Source organism: Megascapheus bottae, chromosome 11, assembly GCF_031878675.1.
Source record: "Megascapheus bottae isolate mThoBot1 chromosome 11, mThoBot2.hap1, whole genome shotgun sequence".
Taxonomy (NCBI): Eukaryota; Metazoa; Chordata; class Mammalia; order Rodentia; family Geomyidae; genus Megascapheus; species Megascapheus bottae.
Window position 1 is genome coordinate 39,888,513 of NC_143519.1, and position 16,936 is coordinate 39,905,448.

The following is a 16,936-nucleotide window of genomic DNA, read 5'->3' on the forward strand; positions in this document are numbered from 1 at the left end:
AAGGCTGAGGTAGGAAGATCATGAGTGTGACACCAGCCTGAACTACATAGCTAAATTCTAAGTAAAAACCCCAAGGCAAGCCTGGTGCAGTGGCTCATGCCAGTAATCCTAGCTACTCAGGAAGCTGAGATCTGAGGATCAAAGCCAGCCTGGACACAAAAGGACCTTAGACTCTTATCTCCAATTAACCTCTAAAAAATGGGAAGTGGGGTTTGGCTTAAGGGTAGGAAGTAGTCTTGAGCTGAAGAGCTCAGGGACAGCACCCAGGCCAAGTTCAAGCCCCATGACCCACAAAAAAAAACCAAAACAAAAATAACAAATAAATAAATAAAGCCCCAAGACAAAATTAACTTATTATTAAAACATGACCTTCAGGGCCGGGAGTTTTGCCTAGTGGTTAAAGTGCTTGCCTAGCATGCACAAAGACCGGGGTTCAATTCCTTGGTACCACATATATAGAAAAAAGCCAGAAGTGGTGATGAGGCTCAAGTGGTAGAGCTCTAGCCTTGAGAAAGTCCAAGGACAGTGCTCAGGCCCTGAGCTCAAGCCCAGGACTGGCAAAAAAACCCCACAAAAAAACAACAAAAAAAAATTAAAAAAAACATGTCCTTCATTCACTTACACCTTCATTGAATAAATATATTCTAACTGCCTACTATGTACCAAGAATTCCCACAGCTGATTGCTTAGCCACAAGTTAAGAAATGGATAAAAGTTTAGTGTGTAGATCAGTCTTTGTTTGAAAGAAGATGGAAGATAGTGGATATTAATAGACAGGTAATAAATGGGGCAGCACCTTTTTCACCTAACCCCTCAAGATTAGTTGAGAACTTACGAGCCTATGTATATGTATATGTATAAATGTATATGAAGAAAGGAGAGAGAGAGATGTGTGATTAAATCCACCACAAAAGGCTGGCTCACTGCTCACCCCTTCAAGTCTTTGTTAAATCATGGAAGGTGCTGGGTCACTGAGGCTAGCTTGTCCGTCATGCTAAAAATTGCAACTCATCCCTGTGTAACTTAACTTTTCTTCACTGTGACAAAAATACCTGAGGTAGGGGGGAGGAATCTTAAAAGGATGTTTCAGTGCATGGTTGGTTGTCTCCATTTTTTTTTGTACTATAGAGTAGGAGGTATGTGACATAGCAAAGCTGCTCACCTCATCGTGACTAGAAAGTAAAGAAGGGAAGGTGACAATATCCCCTTTATGGGTATGTTCTCAATGACCTAATGTCTTTCCGTAAGGCCCTGTCTCCTAAAGATTCCAACACCTGCCCATAGTGCCAAAGGCTGGCGACCAAGCTTTAGGCCTTTGGGAGCCATTCAAGATCCAATCTATAATAACTCCTAACCTAAGTCTATAAATCTCTGCATACTTACATTTTTCACTATGCTTACTTTATATTATATAGTAAAATTCTTTTTCTTTGGACTATGTGCTCTGTAGTTTGTTAAACAAATGGCCTAAACCTGTAAAATGATGTCAGTCAGGCCAAATTCCACAATGGGCTGAAACTTGCAAACAATGTCAGAACTACTGAAAAGCGTTTTAAAATTGTGAGCAGTAAGAAGAATAAGAAGCAGATATGCACACAAAAGGTTGGGGAATGTTGAGTGCAATTTAACAGGAGACAGCAGAATTATTCAAGTCCTATTTTGCTTCTGGCTTCTCCACCAAGAAAACAAAACACAGACTTGAAAGGGCTAGGCAGGACAATAATACAAAGAGGGAATTGCAATTCATGGCATGTACTTTGCAAAGGCTCAACATCTTCAGATCCAGCAAACTGGCATTCTAAGTACTAAATGTGCTTTAAAAAATCAGAATAATAATAAGCAATCTTGAACAACAAAAAATGTGGGAGAGGTCAAAAAAGTATCATATTTTTCAATATGAAATAACAATGCAGTATACATCATCTATTCATAGTATGTTGTAAGTCTTTGGTACAAAGATTAAACAGTACTGAGGCCTGTACTAAGTTGTGATGTCCACTTATAAGGATATCAGATAGGTTAACCAGTTAATCATCAGTAGTTAGGGAATAGAGATGTTCAATAAGCTAAGCATTTCTCTAGCATGTACCATTTTAAACATCACATTCTTATTTATAACATCATAATCATAGATTTTTTAAAAAATATACTTTGCATGTATAATTTCTTTGAATCAAATGGTACAGTGCTTTCTCTACTGGGTGTGAAGACCTGAGTTCAATCTCGCTACTACAAAATAGAATAGATTTAAAATTAGAACTAGGAAATAACCTATCATGAAGAAACCCCTAAGAACACCATATAAATAGGCTTTTCTGAATATGCAAACATTTGGAAGTAACTAATACAAAAGCTATCAATCCACAATCAAACTTGGGAGAGCTGAGCGCATGCATAAAATCAATAAGCTCAAACTTAGCAAGGTTAACAGTAGTAGCAAAATACCCAGTTTGTTGCAGAATGAAAATAACCATCCCTAGAAGATTCTTTCATGATTGTTAGTTGCTAGCACACTGAATATGACTTAGCTATGCTAAGAGAACTGACATATTCTTTGGTAGTATGAAGAGCAGTGGAGTAGTCAGATCATGGTTCCGAAGGAACTACGGGAGACTGCTCTGTAGTGCTAGATGACATGAGCAGACAAGCTAAGACCTCCGTAAGAGCACCACAGGATTTGAAAAATTAGAAGCCAAGTGGAATGTAGCTAGTTAGTCTCAATCAGGATAACGTAGGAAGGCCTGGAGATATAGCCCTCTAAAGTGGGAATGCAGGGGAAAAACCATCCAAGTTTTGGTACAGCAGGGGAAAGAGGTTATACATTTATCTTCTGAACAGGAAGAAGCTAAGTCAGTGGTAAGCAGAAAAATGACCTGATGGGAAATAAAAAGAAAAAGGGAGATTTTATTCACTACCCAGGTTAAACAAATAACACCACCACCAGTAGCACTGGCCTTAGAGAGGCAGCCACGAAGAGTGGTTATTGGGACAAATTCTGAAGCCAATCTGGGAGAAAAATTAAGCTGTGTCTCATTAAATTAGTTTTCTTTGGGTTTCCTATGACATATAGAATAACAGATAAAAGTTCACAGCTAAGACAAAAGAAGACAAAAGCAGAAGACTTAGCCAGAGTGGGAGAGAAGGGAAATAAACAACAGGCCTGATCCGGTTTGGATGTGGTTTGAGTGAGTCTTCCAAGGGTTCAGGCAGAGAAATGTAACCCATATTTAAAAAAGAGGAAATGTAATCCCTACTGTGAGGCGTTAAGAGGGTGGGAACTTAATCCAGAGGCCTATGGTGGTAAGAGTTGGGGTCTTTGAGAGGTCTTCTTTAGGGTGGGGCTCCCATAGCTCAATCCTAGCCATTTTATAGGAAGAGAGTAAAGACAGACAGACAGACAGACAGACAGACAGAAAGACACACACACACACACACACACACTCACTTGTCATGTGATGTCCCTCACCTCTTTGATTTTCTGGTTTCTGCTAACAAAAGGCATGACCCTCACATTATACACCCAGAACCACTCACGCAGACAGACATCTGTTCTTTCAAACTCAAGCTATGCTGTGATGAGATTAGCCACAGAAAATCTACTAAGACAAGGATTGATGGGAAACTCAACCGCAGAATGGATTCTAATCCAGTCTATCTGTGCTTTGGGATCCGAGGGACTTTCCTTGGGTCATTAACGGTGAGTCCAGGAGACAAGTTTGTGTACAACTTCTCTGAAACAATCTTATAGTTGTAGAATGTCCTGATTAACAAATGATACTCCCAGGTCTAGTGTGTACTTAACAAGGTGGGTGTGCTCCCAAACCTGTTTATATTATTGTATTTGTTATTGTAAGCATATACATTCATTAAATACCACATAAACTGATTACAAGAGTAGTTTCCACACAAACTAAATTGAGTGGCTAGGAAGGATTAGTAAGCAAGTAACAATAAAAAAGAGAAAAGGTCAAGAGAAAAAATGTGGTCAAGATAATCACCAAAGAAGAAAAGAATTCTGCACCCGCTACCTGATGAATGTAACTGTAACCCCTCTATACATTGCCCCAGCAACAACATAAAAAAAGAAGAAATTAAAATCAAGGAGGATCTAGATACATGTTTGTTTCATAAATGCCTCCATTTTTGTACAGAAAGGGTATTATTTTTATGCTTATTAATTAATATGAAATTCCATAAGGGTATGCCTTTTAAGTTTATTAGCCTGAAATTCCTTTGGCAAGATAACCCAAGTCTTCTCAATCGTAGTCTCATTGACATCTTAAGATATGATGGTCCATTTAGCAAAACTGCCCAGGTAGTAACTGTTTAGCCCCCTTGGGCTATCTCTTATGTTAGAGTAGCACTCTGACATTGAGACATTCCAAGAGTCCTCCTTACACAGTGCCAAATTTTACCTATATCATAGCACAATTGTTTAGAGCTACAGCCCAAAATTACTACTTATACTAAAATAAGAGGATTTGATTCTACTTTGAAAGATTAGAAAATATGTTTATAATGAGATGTTTTAATATACATAGTGTTTATAGGTTTAAAACTTAATCTCTCTGTTTCTGTCACCTTTCTGTGATTCTCTAGTAAGCTATTTGTCCTGATTGTTTTGGCTAAAGGATCTTTTATACATTACTATTTGAGGGTCCTGGAAAAATTACAGGGTTTACACATGACACAAGTGTATCTGAAGGAGCTGTTTTCTTTAATGTAGAGAAGCAATAGTGTACAGAGACAAAATGATTGATCCAACAAATAGAAAAAAACTATTCCATTTGAGGGAAGTTAAGTTTCTTCTATGTGAATCTACATAAAAATATTCTACCAATAACTGTTACACAGATCGCATAAACTGCAATAAAGACTATTTGGTATAACAGAAAGAATAAAAAATCTTAGTGCTATACAAATGTGGGGATAAATCTTGGCTCTACCTTATATGATATACATAAATTGTCAAGGCTCTGTTTTTTTCTTCCATGCAACTATAATAATATTTATCTCAAAGGGTTGTAAAGAATAAATAACATGGTCTATCTTAAGTTTCCAATACAGTTTCTGGCGTATACTAGACACATAATAAATGTGAGCTCTTTTCTCATCTTCTTTTCTGTCCCTGGAGATATGAAGCAAACAAACAAGAAAAAGACAATTATCTGCTTAGGAACATTATATCTTAGTGTAATTATAATTTAAAATATGGATAAAAGTATAAAAACTCCTGGCTCATATCCAACCTTGCAGCCAATACTTCACATTTTCCCTTGCCCACTCGAAGGCCACGTGTCCCTTTTCCTCCCCTGTTAGCAGATCCCTACTTCCACAAAGGCTAACCTGGCCTCTTGTCAGGAAGTGGTCTAATGAAAGTCCATTTGTGGCAGAATTACCCTTCATCAAATACCCATACCTCCTTATAGCCTCCACAAGAAGAGTACAGCCCAGAATATCCCACAGGCAGGTGTATCAATCAGCCATTGTTATTGCTGCTGAACAAACATCCATGAACTTATCAGAAAGTCATCTGAGAATGATTCTACTTCCGGTTTCAAGCTGTTAAGAAGCTCTAGCCTAAGTATCTCATTCTCCAGAGGTTTATACTCCAGAGGTTGACATATATTTGTCGGTAGAGGTCAACAGGTCTCTGTGGAGCAAATCTAGGTTTGGAATTGGCACGCTCTTTCTACTGCTAAGATACAAAGTTCAAATTCAATGGGTGGCACCTAAGTCTATTGGGAAGTGGTAGTTTATCAAGGCTACTGCTATTAGAAAGTGGTAGAACCTTTAGAAATTGGGCCAAGTGGCTGGAAGTTGGTTCGTTCAGAGCATGCCCATGAAGGGAGTACTCAGACCTTTCTTGTCTCTTTCTTTGATTTCTAGATGGCCTGAGATAAGCCTTTCATAATAAACTTCTGTCCGGCTACAGGAGTGGATCAAACAGCCATGAGTAGAAACCTCTAAGATAGTGAACCAAACAAGCCTTTTTTCTTCATAAGTTTATTATCTTGTATGTTGTCACAGTGATGGAAAATTGACTAACACATAAACTTAATACATTTGACCATTCCCAGAGTCATTCTGTTTTGTGACCAGGTGTTATGTCAGATTTGTGAGTTCACACTGCTGATTCACTCAGCTTTGACCGCTAATTCAATGGGAACTCAAGCATTTAGGATATCCCTCCAAGGAACCATTTTCCCCATAACCATGTTGATGGGTAAAAAGCTTTATTTTCCTTAGAAAATCCTTCTCTTTCAGGACTACTTTCCTTTCACCTTGCAATGTCCCTCAATATCACCTTTGGACCAATGAAATGTAAAAGTGTGTTTCCTGTACAAAAGTTAAGAGGAAATTGGGCAGGTACTTTTCTATTTACTCCTCATCTCAGAGCTAGGGTTTCAACCTATGAATTTGGAAAAAGAAGTAAAGAATTTGTAATTCTAACTACAAGAGAAGCTGAGATCTGAGAATTGATGTTGAGAGCCAGCTCAAGCAGACAAATTCAAGAGACTCCTATCTCCAAATAACCAGCAAAAAGCCCAAACTGGAGGTGTAACTCAAGTGACAAAACACCAGCTGCAGGAGGTCCTTGAGGACAAGCCCCTATAAGCTACTCAGGAGACTGAGATCTTAGGATATGAGGATCCCAGTTTGACTTCTCTGGATCAGTCCTAGTTCTAAATTATTCTCAAACTCTACTTCAGCTGATGCAGCCTGCTCACTTAAGAATACTTCTGGTGGTCTCATTAACTTTATCTCACATTTACAGAAAGCACCATTTATGTGCCAGTTTACGACATGCAGTTTTTACTGAGTATAGTGAAGAATATAAATATATAAGTAAATAAATGTAATTTAAAAACAAAATTGTTAAGTCTCATTTACAGCTCTGATAACATGGAGAATATCTCCTTCAGCCCTATATTATTATTGATTGTGTCTAAATCATTGTGTATGTCTGTGTCTTAATTTTATGAAAATGTGCTCCCTACAAAAGCCAATGGAGCCCCCGAATGCAAGGTAAAACCATCTGCTTAAATGGCTGAGAAAGTAAAATCTGAGATTTGTTCAAAAGTAGTGTGTCTCCAGAGGAATTGGGTGGGGTTATGCAAAAATGAACCCAGCATCTATAATTTAGAACTGAATTCTATGCATCCTGGGTATTTGTGTCTTTTCCTATGTTCATAGATACTGAGACTCTACTGTACTTTCATTATATCTGAACTGCACCTAATTTTCCGGTTCTCTTTGTTACCAACCAATTAGCAATGAAGTTCCATTGTTATTACTTCTGTCTCATTAGATGAAACTTATCTCCATGGCCTGTCAAAAAGTTTATGTACCTTCATTCCACTCCTCCTAGATATTTGTCATCTGAAAATATAATAAGCTTGGTTATCATGTCTTTATTTGATAAAACATCATGCCACCCAAAACCTCTCATCACTGGCCCCTTAGTCAATGCTCCTTTGCATAAAATTTGAACAACTTGTGAATTTGACTCATCTACTCATGAGAATGTTGTAAGATTTGTTGTCAAACACAGAAGTAGCAGGTCTACAATATTTAATATTCCAGAAATGTATCCCAACAACATTAAAAAGAACTGATACTGTCTTACACATGGCTGTCAGTACTGATCTTCAAATGTTTGTAAAGTTGTGTTGATATTCCACTGCTGAGTACTTACATGTAACCCATGTTTTAGAAAATCATAATATGAGTGGAGAGTGTTTTCATGAACAAGTACCTAAACTCACACAACACTGTGGAAATGGCCAAACCTTGGCAGGTTTAGGGGAGTGGATAGACCTGGGACCCTGGATGAGATTTTTATAAGCAAGCTTCCCTGGAGCTTTAGCAGGCCAACGATTTAGCACAATAGAACTAATACCTAGTTCCAGACCTCATCTAACCTTAAGTTTTGATGAAACCAAAGCCTACCCTTATTCAACCAAGATCCATTCCAGGAGGAAGCAAAGCATAGCCTAAAGACAGAAAAAAAAGTGAACACATATAAATTTTGTGTGTAGGTAATGGCTGGGTAGAGCGGATAATTTTCATTCTTTCATAGTTCCAGGGACAAATGGGAGAAATCATAGACTTCAAGCAACCATGCATTAAATCTTGGCTCTAACACTAATAGCTGTGCCATAAAATTTCTTTTTAGCATAGTATTTCTGGTTCCTAATGAGTATAGCCTTTTTGTAAATTCTTACATTAAGAGAAATAATAACCTGACCTCAAGTCTAGAATTATATGAGAGTTCTCAGTGTACCCTCTAGGTTCTTTTGATATTATACTTGTTTATTCCTTTGAATTTATTTGAGAGTGAAAATTAAAGCTCTGAACTTTTCTTCCTATCTCCCGCCCCCCTCCCCGCTTTTCTTCCTTCCCATGGTATTATGGATTGAACCCAGGCTTTTCATTTACACTATACCAAGGAGCTACATTTCCAGTCCTTTTGTTTTAAGATGAAGTCTCACTAACCTTTAGCTATATTCTACTTTATACTTTTTCCGAAATTTTAAAAAATCTATTCCCAAACTTCTCAGCACTTATTTTAAGCATGCTATTTTCTGTTGCTGGCAATCATTGCTTCTATGCCCACGGTAGTATTCTTTCACTAAAAGTGGTCTAAAAACATGCTTTTTGAGTTCAAGTAAGTTTCTTTATTTTGAAGACCAATGAACTTGTAGCAGGTACTTAGAAAGTCCTTTTGCTAACAAGTAGTTTGTTTGATATTAGTTTGGTGTTATAGCCAGTTCTTGGTTAACTTAATTTTCTCTTGTATTACTCTTCAGCCAATTCTTCAATGTCTATAACAGATTGTCTATAGTAAATACTGTCTTTGTCAAATGCACAGACTTGTTACTATTTTTCTCATTGAATAAGGATGGTTGTACACTGTAATAAATAAGCATATGCGTGTAAGCATCTGTGTGTAGTTAGTGGTGTGATCCCTGACAGTGATCTTATTAAGGAAAAACATTTAAAAAAAAGACTTAGTTGACAATCTCAATTCTGCCTATAACTGCTCCTCATCTCTTGACAGAGAATCACCAACATCTCAGATTCAGTGTGAGGTTTAGAGGTTTTCACTGGCGTGGATAGAATTTTATCTGTGCTGTTTATTTCCCCAGGGAATCTGCATTGAAATTATTGACAAGAATTGCAAATCCTTTCTCTATTGAGCTATTTCTTGTGTAATTCATATGATTTACCTGTTTTACCTTTTTTGTTTGTTTTTCTTTTTCCAATCAAACAATTTTCAGCTTTTGGTTTCATTTTGTTATCTCTGTTTCCATTTTCTCTAGAGATTCTTCCTCTTTTGCAGTAAGCTTGTACTAAGAAAGATTCTGAGAAAGCAAGGAAATCTATAATAATAATGCTATCCGAGTAAGCCTGACCTTGAACTTCCCATCTTTCTGCATCAGTATCCCAAGTACGGGGAATACACATATTTACCACCACTTGATGAGACTGACTCTTAATTAGATATAAACCCTGAAAGCAGAACAGGTTAAACTGTGTAGTTGAAGTCATTCAGAACAAGGAAGGGCACATAGCCACATTTCCTGGATCTTTGTTTCGTCACACGATGTTGCTTGGATATCTGTTGATCAACAGATCAAATTCCCACCACCACTGAGGGCCCTGCAAGGAAACTGCATTGAGTATAGACACCAGATTTTAAAAGAGGGGGATACAACAAAGGTAAGTTCCTTTAAAAAAATTATTGTGAGGGGCTGGGAGTTTGGCCTAGTGGTAGAGTGCTTGCCTAGCATGCACAAAGGCCCGGGTTCGATTCCTCGGTACCATATATATAGAAAAAAGCCAGAAATGGTGCTGAGGCTCAAGTGGTAGAGCTCTAGCCTTGAGAAAGTCCAAGGACAGTGCTCAGGCCCTGAGCTCAAGCCCACGACTGGCAAAAAAAAATTATTGCTTTGTTCCAAACTTATTTTGTGGTTTTTTTTTTCCACCCTGAATTTCCCAGTCTTTTAAAGCAAACTTTATCGGGTATAGACTACTTGAATAGACAGGGAGGCTTTGGTCAGCAACAGCCCAAGAAAAGTATTTATGAACTGTTGCCACAAAAAGAAAAAAATGTTCATCAGTCATTTCCTTATATTATTTGAGAACAGAAGAAATCTCCCCAACTTTGGAGAGTATTTATTCTCCACTCTACAGATTTGGAATACGGGAGTAGGGTTATTGAGATGATTTGAGTGCAGGGTAGAGCATAGGTTTCAGTCAGACCAAATATTAAAAGAGAATATTTTAAACAGTTTGTTTCTGGAGTGCCTATTGAAGGAAAGCGGTATTACATGGAATATGTATAGTTTAATTTATAAGGCTCTGCCCTGCAAACAGTATACAAGGAGGTGTCAACTGGTGTTTGTCTAGAAGATTTTTTAACTGGAAGATTTGAATGTTAGATCTGTGATCTCAGAACTCATCAGAATCTTCACTCCTGTTTAAATACTTTGTAAGCCTCTGTGTATGTGGTGTTCATGTATGAGCAACACCAGGGGAGGGCAGGGAAAGAAGAAACGGGCATCAGACTATGTTCATGATCTCAGCAATCACACAAGCCACAGGCAGACTTAAACACCATCATGAAGATGAGAGGAAACAAATTTGGTTCCAAGGGCAAGTAACTTCTAGCATAGTTTTTCTTCTTCAGTTAGGCTGCTGTGTGGATATTAGTATAGTCTAACATACATCTGTTGCTATATATGATTCTTCATATTCTTTCTGCTATTCTATAGTTTCTTTCTGCTATTCTATAGTTTGTTTTACTGATAAAGGCCAAGGAATAAGGAACAACTATTCTGGTTTCTACTTGTTGCTTGAAAATATAAACCACTAAGTCTATTCTTCCCAGAGAGTTAATTGTTCACTATTACTATATACACATAAGATTCTGAGTCCTAAATTACCTGGAAAGAAGACTTAGAGCAGGTACAACTGTTTCATTTGGTATCTTTGCTTGAGTTACTATGATTGAGGTTAATAGTTTTTTGTGTGTGCAAGAACCAGAGATGGATGTGAAGACATACCATATTGCTATTAAAGTCATATTTTAAGATATCTTTAATGAGCTGGGAAGGTTCATAGCACATATATATTGTGACCACATTTTTCTAAAATCAAATATATGTAAATAGAAAAGGCAAACTAAATTAAAGCAAACCAATCAAATGCAAGCAATAGGTACGAAAAGGTAATCCTTTCTTCCCCAATTTCTAAAATCTTCCCCAAACCTCCAAAATGGTATGTTACTTTTCGAATCAGATAATAACATTATTTAAAATGATCAAGGCATAACTGTGGTAGAAATGGCATGGTTCTAGAAGCCATGTATTATAAACACAGTGAATTATTCCTTCTGCGAGAGGCAGAAGAACATGAAAAAGATGCAGAAATAGTTAATCTGGTGTGGTGGGCTGAATATTTGGAAACATGAGAAAATGATCATGTGCTTTGGGACAAATAACATTTATTTACTTATTTGCTTACTTTCTTTTCTTAAGTCTATCCCCAGAGTGAACACGATGTGAATGGCTGCTCTGCTTTGTTATTCCTGAAAGGTACAGGACCAAGAATGGGAGGAAACAGGAAAAGACAAAAAAAGCTGCATAATGTTCCACAAATTCCTGGCATTCAGGTCCCACCCTCTGTTGCTGGCATGTCGTTGCTCAAGGTAGAACATTTTATTCACAGATAGAAAGCTTTGTCTGCCTTTCTCTTGGAGCTTTAGGACTTTTTCTAATGTCTGTTTCTCCCACATTCAGGAGCATGTGTGACCAATGTAATTTGAAGGCATGAAGGAGGGAATGGGTTAGCCCTGGGAGAACTTAATACTAAAGCTATTTAATTACAGCAACTCTGCTGAATGGTCACCTCCTCCTGGCTCACTAGATTACCAGGATAGAATACTATAGTTTCCTGCTAAAAAGCTGTAAGTTCTGTTTGGTCTGAGCTAGTCATAGCACTTGTGTCCTCTTCGTAAACACTTCAGTTTCCTTCTGCTCCTTCAAGGAAGGCATAAGCAACAGAAAAAGAATGGTGGATATTACTTGTTACTTCTCATTAAAGATAAGAGTTTTGCTAAGGAAAGAAGTATCTTTTTGTCAGTTGTGGGAGTATCTTTTCCTCATAAAGTAGAGCCATAACTTTTAAGGTTTTATCTTAGATAATGCAAATTCCCATTGTACTTTGGAATTTGCTCTTAAAATTAGCTTGTAATTTTCTTATTATCTTGTTCTCAATCATTTGAAAGTCTTACTTGTTCAGAAAGGGACTATCTTCAAATTCAGAAACTGTAAGACTATATTACTATTTCAAATTTTGAGACACTCGGCTTTGTTACTTTTGCTCTGATGTATTTTCAATATCATATTTAGTTTAGAACTCAAAAAAATAACATAAGCAACAAAAATCGTCCCAGTTTTTAGTCCCTCACAGAATTCCTAATAGGAAAAGCTACCTTGTCCTACTTTTATATACTATCTTAATTTTAGTTCGTATTAAGTAGCTACCTAATAGTTTTGATAATTCTGACATTGCTTTAAGTTTCTCCTGTAGGACAACTTTTTCCTGAACTGGATTTTACCAGAATGGTGTCATTCACTCAGTATTTCAAACAAACAAATTGTTCACCTCATAGGAATGTTATAACTTAAAAGATAACACATGCGAAAGACTTGCCTCATCATATAATAATCAGTTAAAATATATTAGATGTAAAATAGTGATTGAAACTTATCCAGTTGGGCATTGCTTACTATTGTCTTAGCTACTCAGGGGGTTGAAATCTGAGGCTCCTGATATAAAAGCTGGAAGATAAGTCTATAAGACTCTTACCTGAAATTAACTACAAAAATCCAGAAGCAGAGATGTAGCTGAAGTGGTAGAGTAACCTTGATCAAAGACATCAAGTGAGAGTGTGAGGCCCCGAGTTCAAGTCCCAGTACTGACACCAGGAAGTAGAAAAGAAAAAAAGTCCACTGTATGACAGTGGCCCTCTGAATGAGCTGCCCACCAGTGTTCACAATCCCACAAGTCCATGGCCTAGAGCAAGGCTGGTGTGGCCTTTTTAAAATAAAAACCTGGCCAGTTTAAAGTATGGCATTTGGGGACTCATGCCTTTAATCCTAGCTATTCAGGACGTAGAGATCTGAGGATCACAGTTCAAAGCTATCCTGGGCAGGGAAGTTTGTGAGGCTCGTATCTACAATAAATTACCTAAAAAGCTGCAAATAGAGCTCTGGCTCTAGTACTTGGAGCAAAAGAAGCTCAGGGAAAGCATCTGGACCCTAGGACAGCTAAATTGCTTTTGCAGCAGGAGCAGAAGCTGATGCTGAGATCGCTGGCCTCCACCACTGTGGGGCAGCAAGCCTGTTTTTCCGTTGCTCTAACTGGAACAATAAAATATTCTGCCAATCATCAAACTGCACATCAGACCTATTTCTGTCAACAACCCCTGCCTTAAATAGAGAGTTTTAATGGCTCCTCATGTAACTTATTCTTTAAACTCAACATAGCAAAAAAGGCTCCCATTAGCTTTTCCTATCTAATTCAACAACCTCTTTGAATTCAGATCCTATGCCATCTTTGAACAAAGGAAAAAGAAAGCCTGGTTCCCTACATATCTAAGCATTTTGTGCCCCAGAAGAGCACTTTGCCTCTTCTGTTTTTAATTAACTTTGTTTTCCAATCCAATGGATCACAAATGTTAGACTATGTGTGAATTTGAGAATCAACTGAGGGTGTAGAACAAAAGAATGCAGGACCCAGGATTCACAGTTTCTGACTCAGCAGGTCAAGGACTGAGTCGATTATGTGGGGGCTTATTTATTGGTTCTTTTACTAGGGTTGCCCAGAGTCTTGTGTATATGCAGCAATTACTCTCTCCCTGAGCTCTGTTTCCAGACCTGAGAATTTACTTTGCTAACAGATGCCCAGGTATTGTACATGGTTTGAGGGGGAGTATTTAGCCCCTTGGGGACTCTTGTTTACCCTGCAGATTTGATGCAGTAGGTGTCTCATTTAGGAAGCTTACCTTGACTACTAAGAGAAATTTATTCTCCTGTGTTTACACAATACCTTTTTACTACTGATGTTAACCTTTTACCACATTATCCATCTACTCACCCATCTTCCTTCCCTTCAAGGAACTTTCTACTGCAGGTCTGATCCATTCTGAGGCTTGTCGTACTTCAGACCACAACCTTCTGCCTCCAGTAAAGATAAACAACTTGGAACTCTTTGGCTTTCCCTCAGTCCAATACCATGACTTCCTTATTTACATTTTAGAATTCACCTTATATGTAAAGCCATATAGTCAAGAAAAGCATCTGTTTCTGAAGTTAGCTTTGAATACATCCTACTTTTAAATTCCACAGAGACTCATCAAAGTCACCTCCTCTGTTCTGGCAGGACCTAACCCGAGGACAGCAGTGCTACTTTTACAGCATCATGAGGATTTATGACTCCAGGCCCCAGTGGGAGGCCCTACAGAACCGCTATATTCAAAGCCTGGCACACCAGCAGCGGCTGGGTGAGTTTACCTGCCTGACCTGTAGTAGCCTCTAATCAGGAAGGGATTTGTGTGCTGCAGTCAGGAGTTAAGTTTCCATATAAATAATTCAAGTAGAATGGCTTTTGCCAACCCGATTCATCAGAATGATTGGCTAGCCAAGTTTAAAAATGATCATCTCAAACAACATATAGTATAGAAAACATTCTAATACATGCATACATACATATATACAGACAGATAGACAACAATACATATAGACAACATGTGGCTAAATTAAGTGTGTTAAAAGAAATAATACTATGCACTGCAATAAAATGTTAAAAAATAAAAGTTGTTCGGGGTTTGCAGGAATCCAGGCACATCAATATCTATGTCGCTAAGTTTAGAAAGCCAATCGAGGTCCCTCCATGGCCCTGGGTCCTTTGATGTCTTTGAAAACTAAGAAGCCACATTTCTTTAAAACAGTATTTACTTTTCTTTCTTGGGCATTTTCTATGTCCCATACACAGGATACACCTCATTTTTCTCCACACTTTATAGCTGTGAAAAATGGAAACTCGGGTAGGTGATGTGATTTAATGAAGACTACACGGACAGTCAGTGCCAATGAGGAATTCAAGCCAGAGTCAGAACCTCCCCAAACCACACGCCCCTGCTCTGCTGCCTCCCCTCCTCTACCAATCCCTTCAGATTTTATGGAACTCAGGTGAAATCATGATTGTGAAAGACCTGCATGTATTACAAGCACTGGGTTACTAAAAGCTGTCATTGTGGTTATGTCCCTGCATCAGACACTGTTACCAGTTCCTCTGTGAGGCCCTTCGTCTACCCCTGATGGAAAACTGGAGCATGGATCAGTAAAATATCTTGACCAGGATTGTGCAACCAGTGTGTCCATTATCCAGAGTCAGGAGCTGGCTGGTGTTCCTGATTGTCTGCAGTCTTCCAGAAACATTGTCATCCGATAGCTTTATTCTCAGATCAAAGTTGAGTAGAAACCAATACATCTAAAAGCACATGCATTCAATATTTAGGGCACAAAAATCCACCTGTCAACTCAGTAAGATGTAGGTGTCTGAGGCCTATCCTTTGAGTTTCTGATTCCAAAGGTCTATGGAATATAGGTCTACAGTCAGAAGAGTACCTTTTAATTTTGGAAAAGTACAACACTTTACCACAGTGATTCTCCACATGGTTGTCTACAGACCATTTTGAGAGACACTGAAAGAGATAAATACCTCTCTTCCTGGATTTAAGGAAAATGTAGTATGCACTGTTATAAAATATTAAAAAAACATTTTAAGGTTTCAAGAAACTGTAGTTCACTCTGCTGTAAATAATATATTTATCAGAAGAACATTCTGATATAAAAGATGACTTAATTATGTGACCCTTCCTCATGGCCAAAGTCTTTCCCCAAGTGATCTGATCTGTGATTAATGACTAAATAGTGAGAAACTCATTGAATGAGACATACCAAGGAAGAAAACTGTAACACTTTACCCTCAGAGGTTATATAATCAAGGCATCCTAACTACAAAAGCAGAACTCTTGTGCACTTATGTGAATATTACATGCTTTATTCAGTTCTGTAAAACTGTCAGTTCACAAATGTTTCTTGGTTTCTCCCTTCCTCACCAGGCTACATCACCCAGCAGGAAGCCTTGGCTTGTGGCACTCTCCTTATGGAGTCAACCAAGAGAGCCTCAGCCAAAGTAGGAAAGCAAAGGACAATTTCCCAGAAGTCTTCAGCCATGACAAGAAAATGTCTGTCAGCGAGACCCACGTCTGCAGTTGGTCCCAGGGCCCACAGTGCATGGTGCTGGGTATCAGGAGCCAAGAGTGTATAGTCTCTGCTCATGGCAGTTTGTGTATTCTGGCATCCTTAATATTCAGTGGGTGTGTTTAGCTTACATTTCTTGAATGACAATGAATAAAAGAGTAACTTCTAATACAAACCTGAGGCCTAGAAATAATCTTTCAATCACATAAATTTTACCAGCAAGAACAAAGCTGTAAGGTTTACAAAGCTATAGAGTGGCAAGGAAGCTTTTCCACATATCATCTGTGGAATAATATGACTTTCAGGGCCAGGAGTTTGGCCTAGTGGTAGAGTGCTTGCCAAGTATGTACAAAGACCGGGGTTAAATTCCACAGTACCACATACGTAGAAAAAAGTTGGAAGTGGTGTTGAGGCTCAAGTGGTAGAGATCTAGACTTGAAGAAGTCCAAGGACAGTGCTCAGGCCCTGAGCTCAAGCCCAGAACTGGCAAAAATAAAAAAACCTTCCAAGTTTTCAAAGGGAAAACTTCCTCTGTATTTGAACATCCCAGAGGAATTCCAAGAACAGGAGAAAAGAGAAGTGGTCAGTGGGTTCCA

General features: G+C 38.2%; 1 protein-coding gene across 1 annotated transcript; it reads left to right on the forward strand.

Annotated features, from left to right (window-relative positions):
• The first annotated feature begins 9,657 nt into the window (after window positions 1-9,657).
• Fam216b (family with sequence similarity 216 member B) lies at window positions 9,658-16,528 on the forward strand. The gene is given in 5 exon segments (XM_090341721.1): window positions 9,658-9,726; window positions 11,604-11,716; window positions 14,455-14,575; window positions 16,199-16,291; window positions 16,294-16,528. Coding segments are annotated over 4 exon segments (486 nt in total). The 5' UTR covers window positions 9,658-9,726; window positions 11,604-11,617; the 3' UTR covers window positions 16,467-16,528.
• Window positions 16,529-16,936: the final 408 nt, after the last annotated feature.